At 43.6% G+C, this 14383-nt stretch overlaps 3 protein-coding genes across 6 annotated transcripts in view; 1 reads left to right on the top strand and 2 right to left on the bottom strand.

Annotated features, from left to right (window-relative positions):
* The window catches only part of LOC139280209 (cleavage and polyadenylation specificity factor subunit 6-like), a 66099-nt gene extending 62404 nt beyond the window's left edge, over positions 1-3695 (bottom strand). For both annotated transcript variants that reach the window (XM_070899802.1, XM_070899803.1), the window contains exon 1: positions 3558-3695. In XM_070899802.1, coding sequence (XP_070755903.1) covers positions 3558-3611 — 54 coding nt within the window. In that variant the 5' untranslated portion in view covers positions 3612-3695. The remainder of the gene's footprint in view (positions 1-3557) is intronic.
* A 48-nt stretch (positions 3696-3743) lies between these two features.
* Positions 3744-14383, top strand: part of sdhaf2 (succinate dehydrogenase complex assembly factor 2) — a 17678-nt gene continuing 7038 nt past the window's right edge. Inside the window, exons 1-3 of the mRNA XM_070899809.1 lie at positions 3744-3985; positions 7316-7536; positions 10774-10883. Of these exons, the coding sequence (XP_070755910.1) occupies positions 3968-3985; positions 7316-7536; positions 10774-10883 (349 nt within the window). The 5' untranslated portion in view covers positions 3744-3967. The remainder of the gene's footprint in view (positions 3986-7315; positions 7537-10773; positions 10884-14383) is intronic.
* The window catches only part of LOC139280210 (transmembrane protein 80-like), a 24954-nt gene continuing 18677 nt past the window's right edge, over positions 8107-14383 (bottom strand). For all 3 annotated transcript variants that reach the window (XM_070899804.1, XM_070899806.1, XM_070899805.1), the window contains exon 6: positions 8107-12021. In XM_070899804.1, the coding sequence (XP_070755905.1) occupies positions 11865-12021 (157 nt within the window). In that variant the 3' untranslated portion in view covers positions 8107-11864. The remainder of the gene's footprint in view (positions 12022-14383) is intronic.

Below are 14383 nucleotides of genomic sequence, written 5' to 3'. Positions count from 1 at the left end.
AAGGTTACCAAGGCTGGGAACTGAATATTCAAGGTTTACTGACATTTCGGAAGAGTAGGCAGAAAGGAAAAGGAGGTAGGGTAGCTCTGTTATTAAAGGATGAGATCAGTTCAGTAGTGAGAAATGATCTTGGCTCGGAAGATCAAGATGTAGAATCAGTTCGGGTGGAGATAAGAAATAGCAGGGGAAAGAAGTCACTGGTGGGAATAGTCTATAGGACCCCTAACAGTAACTACACTGACAGGCAGAGTATAAATCAAGAAATAATGGGGGCACATAAGAGAGGTACTGCAATAATCGTGGGCGACTTTAATCTTATAGATTGGACAAATCAAATTGACAAAGGTAGCCTTGAGGACGAGCTCATAGGGAGTTTCTTAGAACAATATATTGTGGAACCAACCAGGAAGCAGGCTATTTTTGATCTGGTAATGTGTAATGAGACAGGATTAATTAATGATCTCACAGTAAAGGATCCTCTCGGGAAGAGTGATCATAGCATAATAGAATTTCATTCAGTTTGAGGGTGAGAAATTTGGGTCTGAAACTAGTGACTTAAACCTAAATAAAGGCAATTACAAATAGATGAAGACAGAGATGCCTAAAGTGGACTGGGAAAATACATTAAAAGGTAAGATGGTAGATAAGCAGTGGCGGACATTTAAGGAGATATTTCATAACTCTCAACAAAGATATATTCCACTGAGAAAGAAAGACTCTACGAGAAGGATGAATCATCCATGGCTAACTAAGGAAGTTAAGGATGATATCAAATTGAAAGAAAAGGCATACAATGTTGCGAAGATTAGTGGTAGGCCAGAAGATTGGGAACATTTTAGAAACCAGCAAAAGATGACTAAAAAAATAATAAATAGGAGAACATAGATTGAAAGTAAACTAGCAAGAAATATTAAAACAAAGAGTAAGAGCTTCTACAAGTATAGAAAAATGAAGGGAGTAGCTAAAGTAAATGTTGGTTCCTTAGAGGATGAGACGGGAATTAATAATGGGAAACAAGGAAAGAGAGACTTTGAACAAATATTTTGTATCTGTCTTCACAGTAAAAGACATGAAAAGCATCCCGATAATAGTAGAAAATCAGGGGGGCAAAAGGGAGGGAGGAACTTAAAACAATCACGATCACTAGAGAACAAGTACTAGGCAAACTAATGGGACTAAAGGCTGACAAGTCCCCTTGACCTGTTGGCCTGCATCCTACGATCTTAAATGAAGCGGCTGCAGAGATAGTGGATGCATTGGTTGTAATCTTCCAAAATTTCCTAAATTCTGCAAAGGTCCCAGCGGATTGGAAAACCGCAAATGTAACGCTCCAATTCAAGAAAGGAGGGAGACAGAAAGCAGGCCAGTTAGCCTAAAATCGGTCATTGGGAAAATGCTGGAATCCATTAAGGAAGTAGTAGCAGGACATTTAGAAAATCATAATACAATCAAACAGAGTCAACATGGTTTCATGAAAGGGAAATCGTGTTTGACAAATTTATGAGTTCTTTCAGGATGTAAGGAGCAGGGTAGATAAGGGGGAACCAGTAGATGTAGCGCATTTGGATTTCCAAAAGGCATTCGATAAGGTGCCACATAAAAGGATGCTACATGTGATAAGAGTGAGCTCATGGTGTTGGGGGTAATATATTAGCATGGATAGAGGATTGGCTAACTAACAGAAAATAGAGAGTCGGGATAAATGGGTCATTTTCAGGTTGGCAAACTGTAACTAGTGGGATGCCACAGGGATCAGTGCTGGGGCCTCAACTATTTACAATCTATATTAATGACTTGGATGAAGGGACTGAGTGCATTGTAGCCAAGTTTGCTGATGATACAAAGATAGGTGGGGAAGCAAGTTGTAAGGATGACAGAGTCTGCAAAGGGATATAGACAGGCTAAGTGAGTGGACAAATATCTTGCAGATGGAGTATAATGTGGGAAAATGTGAGGTTAGCCACTTTGGTAGGAAGAATAGAAAAGCTAAATATTATTTAAATGGAGAGAGACGACAGAATGTTGTGGTACAAAGGGATCAGGGTGTCCTCGTACATGAAACAAAGTTATCATGCAGGTACAGCAAGTAATTAGGAAGGCAAATGGAATGTTGGCCTTTGTTGCAAGAGTATAAAAGGACTATAAAAGTAGGTAAGTCCTGCTACAATAGGGCATTAGTGAGACCACACTTCAGAGTACTGCGTACAGTTTTGGTCTCCTTATTTAAGGAAGGATATACTTGCATTGGAGGCCATTCAGAGAAGGTTCACTAGGTTGATTCGTGAGATGAGGAGATTGCCTTATGAGGAAAGGTTGAGCAGGTTGGGCCAATACTCATTGAAGTTTAGAAGAATGAGAGGTGATCTTATTGAAACATAAGATTCTGAGGGGGCTTGACAGGCTTGATGCCAAGAGGATGTTTCAGAATAAGGGATCGCCCATTTAAGACGGAGATGAGGAGGAATTTCTTCTCCGAGGGTCGTGAATCTTTGGAATTCTCTACCCCAGAGAGCTGTGGAGGCTGGGTCATTGAATATATTAAAGGCTGCGACTTGAACTATAGGCGAGTCCAGGGTTTATAGGGAACAGGCAAGAAAGTAGAGTTGAGGCCAAGATCAGAGCAGCCATGATCTTATTGAATGGCAGAGCAGGCTCGGAAGGCCATATAGCCAACTCTTGCTCCTATTTCTTATGTTCTTATTAACTTTCTTTTCTCTTCTCAGATACTGTATGAATGTGTGAAATGTCAAGTTTGCACTTTTCTGGTTTTATTGCAGATTTGCAATTTTTACATTTTCCCCTTTTTAATCTTTACAAAGATTTTTTTCCCTCAAAGAATGATAAATGTTTGGAATAATCGGTCAGGGACAACTGTTTGCTGCAATGAAAACGTGCTAGCAGGGACATAGAGAAGCTAACAAACTATATAAACGTTCAATAAACACATCAGCAAATAATTCAGATCTCAAGGAAGAAAATCCAAACCATTAACCTGCCTTTCCCCTTTCCAAGATGTCGGCGTACCGGTTGTGCATTGCCAGCATTTTATCTTCAATTTCAGATTTGCAGTAAGTCATTTTATTTATTTTTTAAATTGGCTTTCAGCAATCTGCACCCATCGATTGTCGTTTCTGAACCTTAACAGGTCAATGGTTTTTTATTTCACAAATCTAATTGGTAAATATTGTTTCTATAAATATTTTAAAACTTCTCAATATAAAAAGGTCCAGGGCCAACCCCCACTGCCCGGATTTAAGTTCGGTAAAAGTGGATTCCAAAGATTTATTTCATCATTTGATTTATTTTCTGCTCTGAAAAGGCCCCAGAGCTCAAGTTGCAGCCGATGTGAGGCTGCAGGCTGTCGGGCAGCGGCTCTCTCAGCTGCCGGGCCCGGGGAAGGAGGTCCACCCGGCTCTCCCCAACTCGAGCCACGACCCGAGGCCTGCAGCGCCGGCTCCAGCTTCCCCCGGCCCCCCAAGGCACGCTCTCCTTCCCTTCCCCGGCCTCGACTCAATCTCTCGGCCGGCTCCGAGGCCCGACCCCCCGCGCTCGCCCACCTGGTTAAACTCCTCGTCCGCGTAAATGTCGATCAGATCGGCTCCCTCGGCCATTCCGCCCGCCAACTGCGCCGCGCGCACACGGCCGATTCAACAGCCGGACACTTTTCGGGGACGGGACGGACCGGGCCGCGTCGGGGACCCGGACCCACCTCCCCCGCGGACACGGCCATACTTCCGCCCCGCTCCTGACAACCCCGGAGCCGACTTCCGCCCCGCTCATTCTGCCGACGGAGAACAAGCGGGGCCTCCCGTCACATTACCGGCCGATAGTTCGCTCTCCTGCTCCCCGCAGGGCCGCGGGGAATCGGGGAAAGGACCCCGACCCGGACTCGGGGCCTTCGGGGGGCGTCGCTCTGCAGCCACGGCCTGCAGGGTCTCCTATTCTGCAGCCCGGGAGAAGGTGCAGGATGTCGGCGCTGCGGAATGTGAGTGAAAGCGGCGGGGAGACCCTAGGAGCCGAGCTTACATTCACCTCTCGGGGAGAATGTTTTGGCCTTTGGAGAGGCGCAGGTTGACCAGCATGGTACCGGGGTTAAATGGGTCAAAGTATGAGGCCTGGTTGCATTATCACTGGAGAACAAGTACTAGGCAAAAGTAAAGGCTGGTCAGTGTTGTGGGTTGATCTGACCAAGGTCTTTAACATGACTAAGAGATTCAGTAGGAGAGATAGAGAAAAACTGTGTCTTCTGGTGAGGAAGAGGCAAAATCTGAAAATTCCAACTATAACATTCATAACACTTTTTTTGGTACAAATGGGTAGTGGAAATCTGGAACACTCCCTCAAAAAAGGCAGGGTCAATTGAAAATGTCAAAAGTACGATTGATAGTTCTTTATTAGGCAAGGCTTTTTTTTTGAAATTCGTAGCCAATCGTTCCAATTCTTTGTCAAATCACAAACGCCAGAGGTCACCTTGGGCCCATTCAAGGATCACTCTGCGCCAATGCTCTTAGCCAAAAGGCCTAGAGCCACTGGCTATATTAAGGGTTACACAACCAAGGCAGGTGGATGGAGTTAAGATACAGGATTAGCCATTGAGTGGTGATACAGGCTACAGGGGCTGAATGGCCTGCTCCTGTTCCCATGCAGTGAATGAAAGGTCAAAAGCTAAATCTCGGCGCTCCCCGATTTAATTCTGCCTTCATTATGCGCGACTCTGGGATTTGGGGATCACAAGCTACGATTCATTCTGTTTTTCTATGAAAGCTGTAAGCCAGTTGCCTTGAACATGCCAATTTAATATCACGATAAAAAGAAAATAATAGTAAAACTAAAAATCTGAAATGAGATAAAATGTTGGAAATACACAGATCAGCTGTGGGAAGAATTTTAGTTTTAATCAGAGCCCCGTGTGTTTAAAGTGGTTCATGACCCCATGTGTTAAAAGTGGTTCATGACCTGGAATGCATTGCCTAAAAGGGAGGTAGAGACAGATTCAATAGTACTTTCAAAAGGGAATGGGCTAAATACTTTTAGGGGAGAAAAGTACCGGCCTCTGAGAGGGAAAGAGTGGGACTAATTGGATAGCTCTTTCAAATTGTCAGCACAGGCACGATGGGCTGAATGGCCTCCTTCTGTGCTGTAAGATTCTATGATCAAAATCTATATTATTGTTCATCCAGCTGTGATCTACAATGTGTTCACCCTTCATTCTACCATTCAGCTACCTTGTACCCACACTCTGGAACGCTTTCACGGAACTCCTCATTCCAACCCTCCCTACCATGAAAAGCCGCTTTTTAAAATCTGCTTCAAGCATGCTATTTCACAGCTGGCTCATCAAGTTTTATTTATGCAACTTGAATGGCTGTAGCCTGTGGATGTTTTTTAAACCTGTGTAAATTCATTTTGTTTTAAAACATAACCCATTCATAGATCATTTCCATGATTAATAATTCCAAAATGTGACAGTAGGTTTGTGAAATTCTGAAGGGGTTTGATTGGAGTGAATAGAGAGAGGCTGTTTCTTTTGTTTGGGGAGTCGGTGACAAGAAGTCATCAGTTGAATATGGAATGCAGAGACTGTAACATCTTTTGAGTGAAAAAGTGATAAATATTTGAAGCCGAAGATACGGAGCTACAGGGAGAGCGCAGTGCAGCAGGGTTCTTTTTGGACTGCTGTAGCAAAGAGCTGACGGACACAATGGCCAAGTGGCCTTCCTCTGTGCTGTAAAGTTGTATGGTTCTAAACACTGGCTGAGATCAATTTACGTTCTTCAGGCAACAGGTCAGTTGCAAATGATATCCTCCACGACTGTGGTACATTACCCCTCCTTGACCTCTCAATAGCCTTTTGATGTGGCAAACCATCCAACACCTTTCCTCAGTTGTACAGGTTAGTGGGATTGCTACCCTTGTCATACCGTAGCCAAAGCATTTTCAGCAATAGCTTCTCATTCCAATCCTGCATCTTTATCTCCAGAGTTGCACAAGGATCTATCCTTAACCCCCCTCCTTGTCCTCATCTACATGTTTCCCCTTGCTGATATCATCCACAGACAATGGGATCAGCTTCCAGATCTACGCTGCCGACGCCCGTCTCTACATCACATCTCTCGACCCCTTCACTGTTTGTGTTGTCAGTCTGTTGCCTGATACCCAAACATGGGTGAGCCGCAACATTTTTCAGTTAAACATTTGGAAGATATCGTCCTCTGCCCCAACTACAAATACTGTGCCCTCTCCACGGATTCCAACTTCCTCAGGTAGAACTAGACTGTTTGCAATTTCTGCCGTCCGTATCCTATCCCACACCAAGTCTGTCTCACCTATCACCCCTGTTCTTGCTGACTAATGTTGGTTCCCAGTTCCTCAATGCTCCAATTTAAAATTCTCATCCTTGTGTTTAAATCCCTCATGATTTTGTCCCTCCTTATCCACAAACCCTACAACCTCCTCCCCTAAACTCTGTTGTCTTGGCCCCATGTTCAGGAATTTCCTCCCTAAACTTCTCCATTCTCACCTGCTTTACGACTGTCCTTAAAATCTCTCCTTTCCACCAAGCTTTTAGTCAACACTTCCTAATATCCCCTTCTTTGGCTTAGCAATCATTTTTGTCTGATTGTGCCTCTGAAGCACCTTGGAATGTGTTTCTATGTTAAATGCAAATTGTTATTTAAAGCTGTGCTTGAAAAATCTGTTTGTTAAAATAGTGAGCCATACATAACCTGTTACATATACTTTTGTTTATTGAAACAGGTGAGCAAAATGGTAGCTTTTTAAAATATATATCTGACTTTTTGTTGATTTGTATTGTTACTGGCTGTAATGGGCTGGGCTCGTTGAACCCACCACAGCTGAATAAAAGGACAGGCAACTCTCAATTATCCGTACACGGATCTAACGGAGAACCCGCTGCAACAGCACTGTGATTCTGTAGTTGTTTTAACTGCACCCAACCAACATCTGTGCCTAAACATGTGTGAGGTAGAGAGATATGCTTGTAACAGTGCAATTTCGAACTCGAGAAGAGAAATATGCGAGCATACATCTATTTCCATCTGCAATATCTTATGTATGGTGTATTACAATTTGTAGGTGGCTCACTTAGCACTGGTAATACAATCAGGCAGACTACTCAATGCATCATCAGAGTAACTAACTTGGACAAAAATAATAATGGTGGAATTTTGTTGACTATGGCTCCAATTTCAGTTTATTTGACACTCACGAACTTGATGATCAAGAGATATACAAGTGGTCAGGAAGGGATTAATATACAGAGGCTTGACAGAATCTCCACCTTGTTCCTGTACAGGTTCTGAGCCTCTCCAGACAAAGGGTTACACGGGCCATACTTGGTGCTTGCTCTGTCCGAGCATATCGTGGAGATACACCTGATGACGATATGAAAGATGTTATTCGGATACCGCTGCCTCCATGGGAAGAACGAACCAATGAGCCGCTGGATACAAAGCGAGCACGTCTGCTGTATGAGAGCCGCAAGCGAGGAATGTTAGAGAACTGCATCATACTGAGGTAAAAGTGGACCTTAAATTTGAAGCTGGACTGGAACATAGGAATAGGAGTAGGCCATTCAGCCCCTCAAGCCTGTTCCGCCATTCTGGGATCATGGCTGATCAGTGACCTAACTCCATATATCCACCTTTGGCCCATATCCCTTAATACCTTTGGTTAACAAAAAGCTATTAATCTCAGATATAAAATTAACAATTGATCTAGCATCAATTGGCATTTGCGGAAGAGAGTTCCAAACTTCTAAAGAAAGAGTTGTATTTATTTAGCACCTTTCACATCACCGGACATCTCAAATTGCGTTACAGCCAATTAAGTACTTTTGGAGTGTAGTCACTGTTGTAATGTGGGAAACGTGGCAGCCAACTTGCGCACAGCAAACTCCCACAATGTGGTGACCAGATAATCTATTTGTTTATTCCTCAATCAACATAACAAAGAGTAAATTGCTTGAACTGCCTCAAAGTCTCCTCTTTTTGAATAACTATGAATGAGAAAAGCTATGGCGCAAATCTTTAACTAAAATGTGCATGCTTTTAAATATTACTAATAACAAAAGTAAGCGTAGAATACATCACAGAAGAAATTAGTTGAAGAACATTGTGCAGGTTGGACCTCTCTGGTCCAGAAACATCCGTGGTTTGGTATTCGCTGGGCCTGAGGGAGAGGAGGGTTTATTTTGTTTTTTAAGTTTTGATTGGCTGGAAGGGCCATCAGTCAATGAGTGTGGTCGGCGATTAGCTGAGGGAGCCACCCACAGGCTGCCAGCATGGACGCACACACAGGAGCCCGGGCACTGTCAACAGGTACCGACTGGTAAGCGTGACCTCCCGTGGTTCGGAAAATTCTCTGTTCCGGCACAGGTCAGGTCGCGAGGGTGCCGGACCAGAGAGGTCCAACCTGTACTGATTTACTTCAACAGAACTTTATTTGTAAAACATAAAACAGACATAAATTCAGCTGACTTTAAGCTGACAATAGACTGAAATTCTGCTGAAAGCTATGCAGTATGGTGAACATAAAAACAGAAAATGCTGGAAATCTCAGCAGGTCAGGCAGCATCCGAGGAGAGAAACTGAGCCAACGTTTGTGTTTCGAAGTGTTTCCTAATTTCACTCTCGAAAGGTCTGGCTCTAATTTTTAGACTATGCCCTCTAGTCCTAGAATCCCCAACCAGTGGATATAGTTTCTCTCTATCCACTCTATCTGTTCCCCTTAATATCTTGCAAACTTCAATCAGATCACCCCATAACCTTCCACATTCTACGGAATACAACCCTAATTTGTGTAACCTCTCCTCCTAACTTAACCCTCGCAGTCCAGGCACTGACCCTCTGACATGAGAGTGCTATTTGGGACAGTGTAAAGGGGGTTTTATCACCTGACCTGAGAATATTTGGTACCGGTGCTGATGCTCGAAAGAGAAAATAGTCCCCCAGATGACACTAAGCTGGGGGGCGGTGTGAGCTGTGTGGAGGACGCTAAAAGGCTGCAGGGTGACTTGGACAGGTTAGGTGAGTGGGCAAACGCATAACAGATGCAATATAATGTGGATAAATGTGAGGTTATCCACTTTGGTGACAAAAACACAAAGGCAGAATATTATCTGAATGGTGACAGATTAGGAAAAGGGGAGGCACAACGAGGCCTGGGTGTCATGGTACATCAGTCATTGAAAGTTGGCATGCAGGTACAGCAGGCGGTGAAGAAGGCAAATGGTGTGTTGGCCTTCATAGCTCGAGTATTTGAGTATAGGAGCAGGGAGGTCTTACTGCAGTTGTACAGGGCCTTGGTGAGGCCTCACCTGGAATATTGTGTTCAGTTTTGGTCTCCTAATCTGAGGAAGGACGTTCTTGCTATTGAGGGAGTGCAGCGAAGGTTCACAGACTGATTCCCGGGATGGCAAGACTGACATATGAGGAAAGACTGGATCGATTCAGCCTGTATTCACTGGAGTTTAGAAGGATGAGGGGGGTATCTCATAGAAACACATAAAATTCTGACGGGACTGGACAGGTTAGATGCAGGAAGAATGTTCTCAATGTTGGGGAAGTCCAGACCAGGGGACATAGTCTAAGGATAAGGGATGAGGCCACTTAGGAATGAGATGAGGAGAAACTTCTTCACCCAGAGTTATTAACCTGTGGAATTCCCCACCGCAGAGAGTTGTAGATGCCAGTTCATTGGATATATTCAAGAGGGGGTTCGATACGGCCCTTATGGCTAAAAGGATCAAGGGGTATGGAGAGAAAGCAGGAAAGGGGTACTGAGGTGAATGATCAGCCATGTTCTTATTGAATGGTGGTGCAGGCTCGAATTGTCAAATGGCCTACTCCTGCACCTATTTTCTATGTTTCTACTACTGACAAAAATGAGTTAGTGATGTATGACATTGAATGAGAACAAATGGCTTAAATGTGAAGCTGAATAATCCCTGGATGGTGCTGTGCTGTAATATTCAATGTATCACTACTAATGCAGCATTTGGAGCTATTCTGCACCATTTATGTACTGATGTGCTTGTGACATTATGAATGAAATCCTCAATAAACTGGTATTCGCAACATAACAATTGTGATAAATTTCCTCAAACATTCAGACAAATTCAAGAAGGTCGTTTATCCAGAACAAAATAGGTTTAATCTGCTGGAACCAAAAGGATTAATTCAATTATAAATTATCCCAAAGAATCCCATTGTTGATTCATTATTGCAGTTGCAGTTTTTTCTTGCTTTTTATTAGGGGAGGGTGTTGGATAGGTCGGTATGATTTATGTCAAAAGAATTTGGTATGCCACAGTTAGCTTAGGTCAGTAGGTCAGTTGGTATCAATCTCGCCCCTGGGTTAGAAGGTTGTGGGCTGAAGTCTAACACCAAGAGTTAACTATAAAATCAAATAATGCACTCCAGTCTAGTACTGAAGGTGTGCTGCATTTTAGATATGTTGTTCTCAAGTTGTTAAAATGGGCATTACAGATATGTCCATACCTGCCTTCACCAAGTACAAACATGAATATTGATCAAAACTGGAAACCTTGGCCAATTTCCCCTACCTCTGTACTGTGGCACTGACACCAATTATTGTGTCCCATTCTAGCCAGGCTGAGATACACAAACTCAGTCAAATCTGGGTGCATCTTGCTCTGTGCCACATGATACATTGGCCACTGAATCATTCAGCGAGAAATGATAACAGTATTTTGCTTACAACATATTATACGTGGTAACTTTGTTATTTCAGCTTCTTTGCCAATAAATACCTGAATAAAATGACAGAAAAGCAGCTGAGCTTGTACGATAAAGTGATCAATCAACCAAGCAATGACTGGGACATTTACTATTGGATAACTGGTATGTACAGAAACAACTGTTCTCCCTCCTCTTTTCTCTCCCCCACCCCTCCAATTAGAAGGCAACTAATTGTTGCATGGTAAATAATGGTTTTTTGAATTTCTCTTACATTTTAACTTTTCAACAAAAGTAAATCCCAACTTCTGATGGTTCAGTGGGTTAAATGTTTCATGTGTATGTGGTACTAACATGTACAGAACAGAAAGATCCCTGGTCTACACTGTTACCTGATCTCAACCGGGACATCAATAAGAGCATTATAATTAGTCTCACTGTCTCTGAGCTCAAGAGGAAAAAACTGATGCCGTTGTTGACATGGGCACTTATGAACAGGAATAACGGCACAGTACTAAAGAGCAAGAATCCTTTATCTCACTGGCACTGAAGCTAATTGTGACAGCTATACCACTATCCCAGCTGAGATCAAGTAACTCAGCACATGCTGTGAATCAATTATTTGTAAATAGCTTTCAATTTGTATTTTTTCCTTATTGGCCTTGGTTATACAGTGTCAGTCTCATTAGATGAGTTGCTGTTCAGGTGAGCAGTTGATTTATGATTAAAAAAAATAATCGACATTGGCTTTGGAAGTACAGGTTGCACTTCTCCAGTCCGAGATGCTTTTTTTAGTCCGGAAACAACATCCCTAGTCTGGCATCATTCCTGGAGGGGTGGCATCCCGCATTGTTCAAGGAGGTAAGCGGGCCGGACAAGGAAAGAGAAGGGAAAGCGGCTGACTGAAGCACCAAGGATTGAGAAAAACAGAGATTCTGAGCGACTAAATGCTGCGCAGTGGGCTTCTGCGCATGTGCAGAATGCGGCCGGATCGTTGTCAGCAGTTGCCTCCAGAAAAAGAATGCCAAACCAGCACCGCGAGAGAGGGAGGCCCGAGATTTCAGAGTGGTGTTTTCCCGTGCTTCCTGGCTCTGTGCAGAACTGCTTTGTGTAAGTGGTGTCCTGGTTTGCCGTGTTTCCTGGCTCTCAGCGCACGGAGAGGGAGGAAGGCCGGAGCATGGCGGAGACGTTCAGGGGCCCAAGCACTGTCATCAACCCAGTAAGTCTAGGGTCGGCGTGATATCCCGTGGTCCAGAAAATTCTCTGGTCCGGCACCAAGGGTGCTGGACTGAAAAGATACAACCTGTACAATGAGGATACAGTGTTGGAGGTGAAGTTTAGCTGATTTAAGGTCACATATATGACTTTAAAAGGCATACATGATCATTGGCTTTATAAATAGAGGTATAGAGTACAAAAGCAAGGAAGTTATGTTAAACCTTTAGAGAAACATAGAAAATAGGTGCAGGAGTAGGCCATTCGGCCCTTCTAGCCTGCACTGCCATTCATTGAGTTCATGGCTGAACATGCAACTTCAGTACCTCATTCCTGCTTTCTCGCCATACCCCTTGATCCCCCTAGTAGTAATGACTACATCTAACTCCTTTTTGAATATATTTAGTGAATTGGCCTCAACAACTTTCTGTGGTAGAGAATTCCACAGGTTCACCACTCTCTGGGTGAAGAAGTTTCTCCTCATCTCAGTCCTAAATGGCTTACCCCTTATCCTTAGACTGTGATCCCTGGTTCTGGACTTCCCCAACATTGGGAACATTCTTCCTGCATCTAACCTGTCTAAACCCATCAGAATTTTAAACATTTCTATGAGATCCCCTCTCATTCTTCTGAACTCCAGTGAATACAAGCCTGGTTGATCCAGTCTTTCTTGATATGTCAGTCCTGCCATCCCAGGAATCAGTCTGGTGAACCTTCGCTGCACTTCCTCAATAGCAAGAATGTCCTTCCTCAAGTTAGGAGATCAAAACTGTACACAATACTCCAGGTGTGGCCTCACCAAGGCCCTGTACAACTGTAGTAACACCTCACTGCCCCTGTACTCAAATCCCCTCGCTATGAAGGCCAACATGCCATTTGCTTTCTTAACCGCCTGCTGTACCTGCATGCCAAACTTCAATGACTGATGTACCATGACACCCAGGTCTCGTTGCACTTCCCCTTTTCCTAATCTGTCACCATTCAGATAATAGTTTGTCTCTCTGTTTTTACCACCAAAGTGGATAACCTCACATTTATCCACATTATACTTCATCTGCCATGCATTTGCCCACTCACCTAACCTATCCAAGTCACTCTGCAGCCTCATAGCATCCTCCTCGCAGCTCACACTGCCACCCAACTTAGTGTCATCCGCAAATTTGGAGATACTACATTTAATCCCCTCGTCTAAATCATTAATGTACAATGTAAACAGCTGGGGCCCCACTAGTCACTGCCTGCCATTCTGAAAAGTACCCATTTACTACTCCTACTCTTTGCTTCCTGTCTACCAACCAGTTCTCAATCCACGTCAGCACACTACCCCCAATCCCATGTGCTTTAACTTTGCACATTAATCTCTTGTGTGGGACCTTGTCGAAAGCCTTCTGAAAGTCAAAATACACCACATCAACTGGTTCTCCCTTGTCCACTCTGCTGGAAACATCCTCAAAAAATTCCAGAAGATTTGTCAAGCATGATTTCCCTTTCACAAATCCATGCTGACTTGGACCTATCATGTCACCTCTTTCCAAATGCGCTGCTATGACATCCTTAATAATTGATTCCATCATTTTACCCACTACCGATGTCAGGCTGACCGGTCTATAATTCCCTATTTTCTCTCCCTATTTTTTTTTTAAAAGTGGGGTTACATTGGCTACCCTCCACTCCATAGGAACTGATCCAGAGTCTATGGAATGTTGGAAAATGACCGTCAATGCATCCGCTATTTCCAAGGCCACCTCCTTAAGTACTCTGGGATGCAGTCCATCAGGCCCTGGGGATTTATCGGCCTTCAATCCCATCAATTTCCCCAACACAATTTCCCGGCTAATAAGGATTTCCCTCAGTTCCTCCTCCTTACTAGACCCTCTGACCCCTTTTATATCCGGAAGGTTGTTTGTGTCCTCCTTAGTGAATACCGAACCAAAGTACTTGTTCAATTGGTCTGCCATTTCTTTGTTCCCCGTTATGACTTCCCCTGATTCTGACTGCAGGGGACCTACGTTTGTCTTTACTAACCTTTTTCTCTTTACATATCTCTTTTGCAGTCCGTCTTAATGTTCCTTGCAAGTTCCCTCTCCTCTTCTATTTTCCATGCCCTAATCAAACCCTTTGTCCTCCTCTGCTGAGTTCTAAATTTCTCCCAGTCCCTGGGTTCGCTGCTATTTCTGGCCAATTTGTATGCCACTTCCTTGGCTTTAATATTATCCCTGATTTCCCTAGATAGCCACGGTTGAGCCACCTTCCCTTTTTTATTTTTATGCCAGACAGGGATGTACAATTGTTGTAGTTCATCCATGCGGTCTCTAAATGTCTGCCATTGCCCATCCACAGTCAACCCCTGAAGTATCATTCGCCAATCTATCCTAGCCAATTCACGCCTCATACCTTCAAAGTTACCTTTCTTTCAGTTTTGGACCATGGTCTCTGAATTAACTGTTTCA

This window comes from Pristiophorus japonicus, chromosome 14 (genome assembly GCF_044704955.1).
Source record: "Pristiophorus japonicus isolate sPriJap1 chromosome 14, sPriJap1.hap1, whole genome shotgun sequence".
Taxonomy (NCBI): Eukaryota; Metazoa; Chordata; class Chondrichthyes; family Pristiophoridae; genus Pristiophorus; species Pristiophorus japonicus.
Note: the sequence above shows the minus strand (reverse complement) of the source record. Positions and strands in the feature narration are given on the sequence as shown.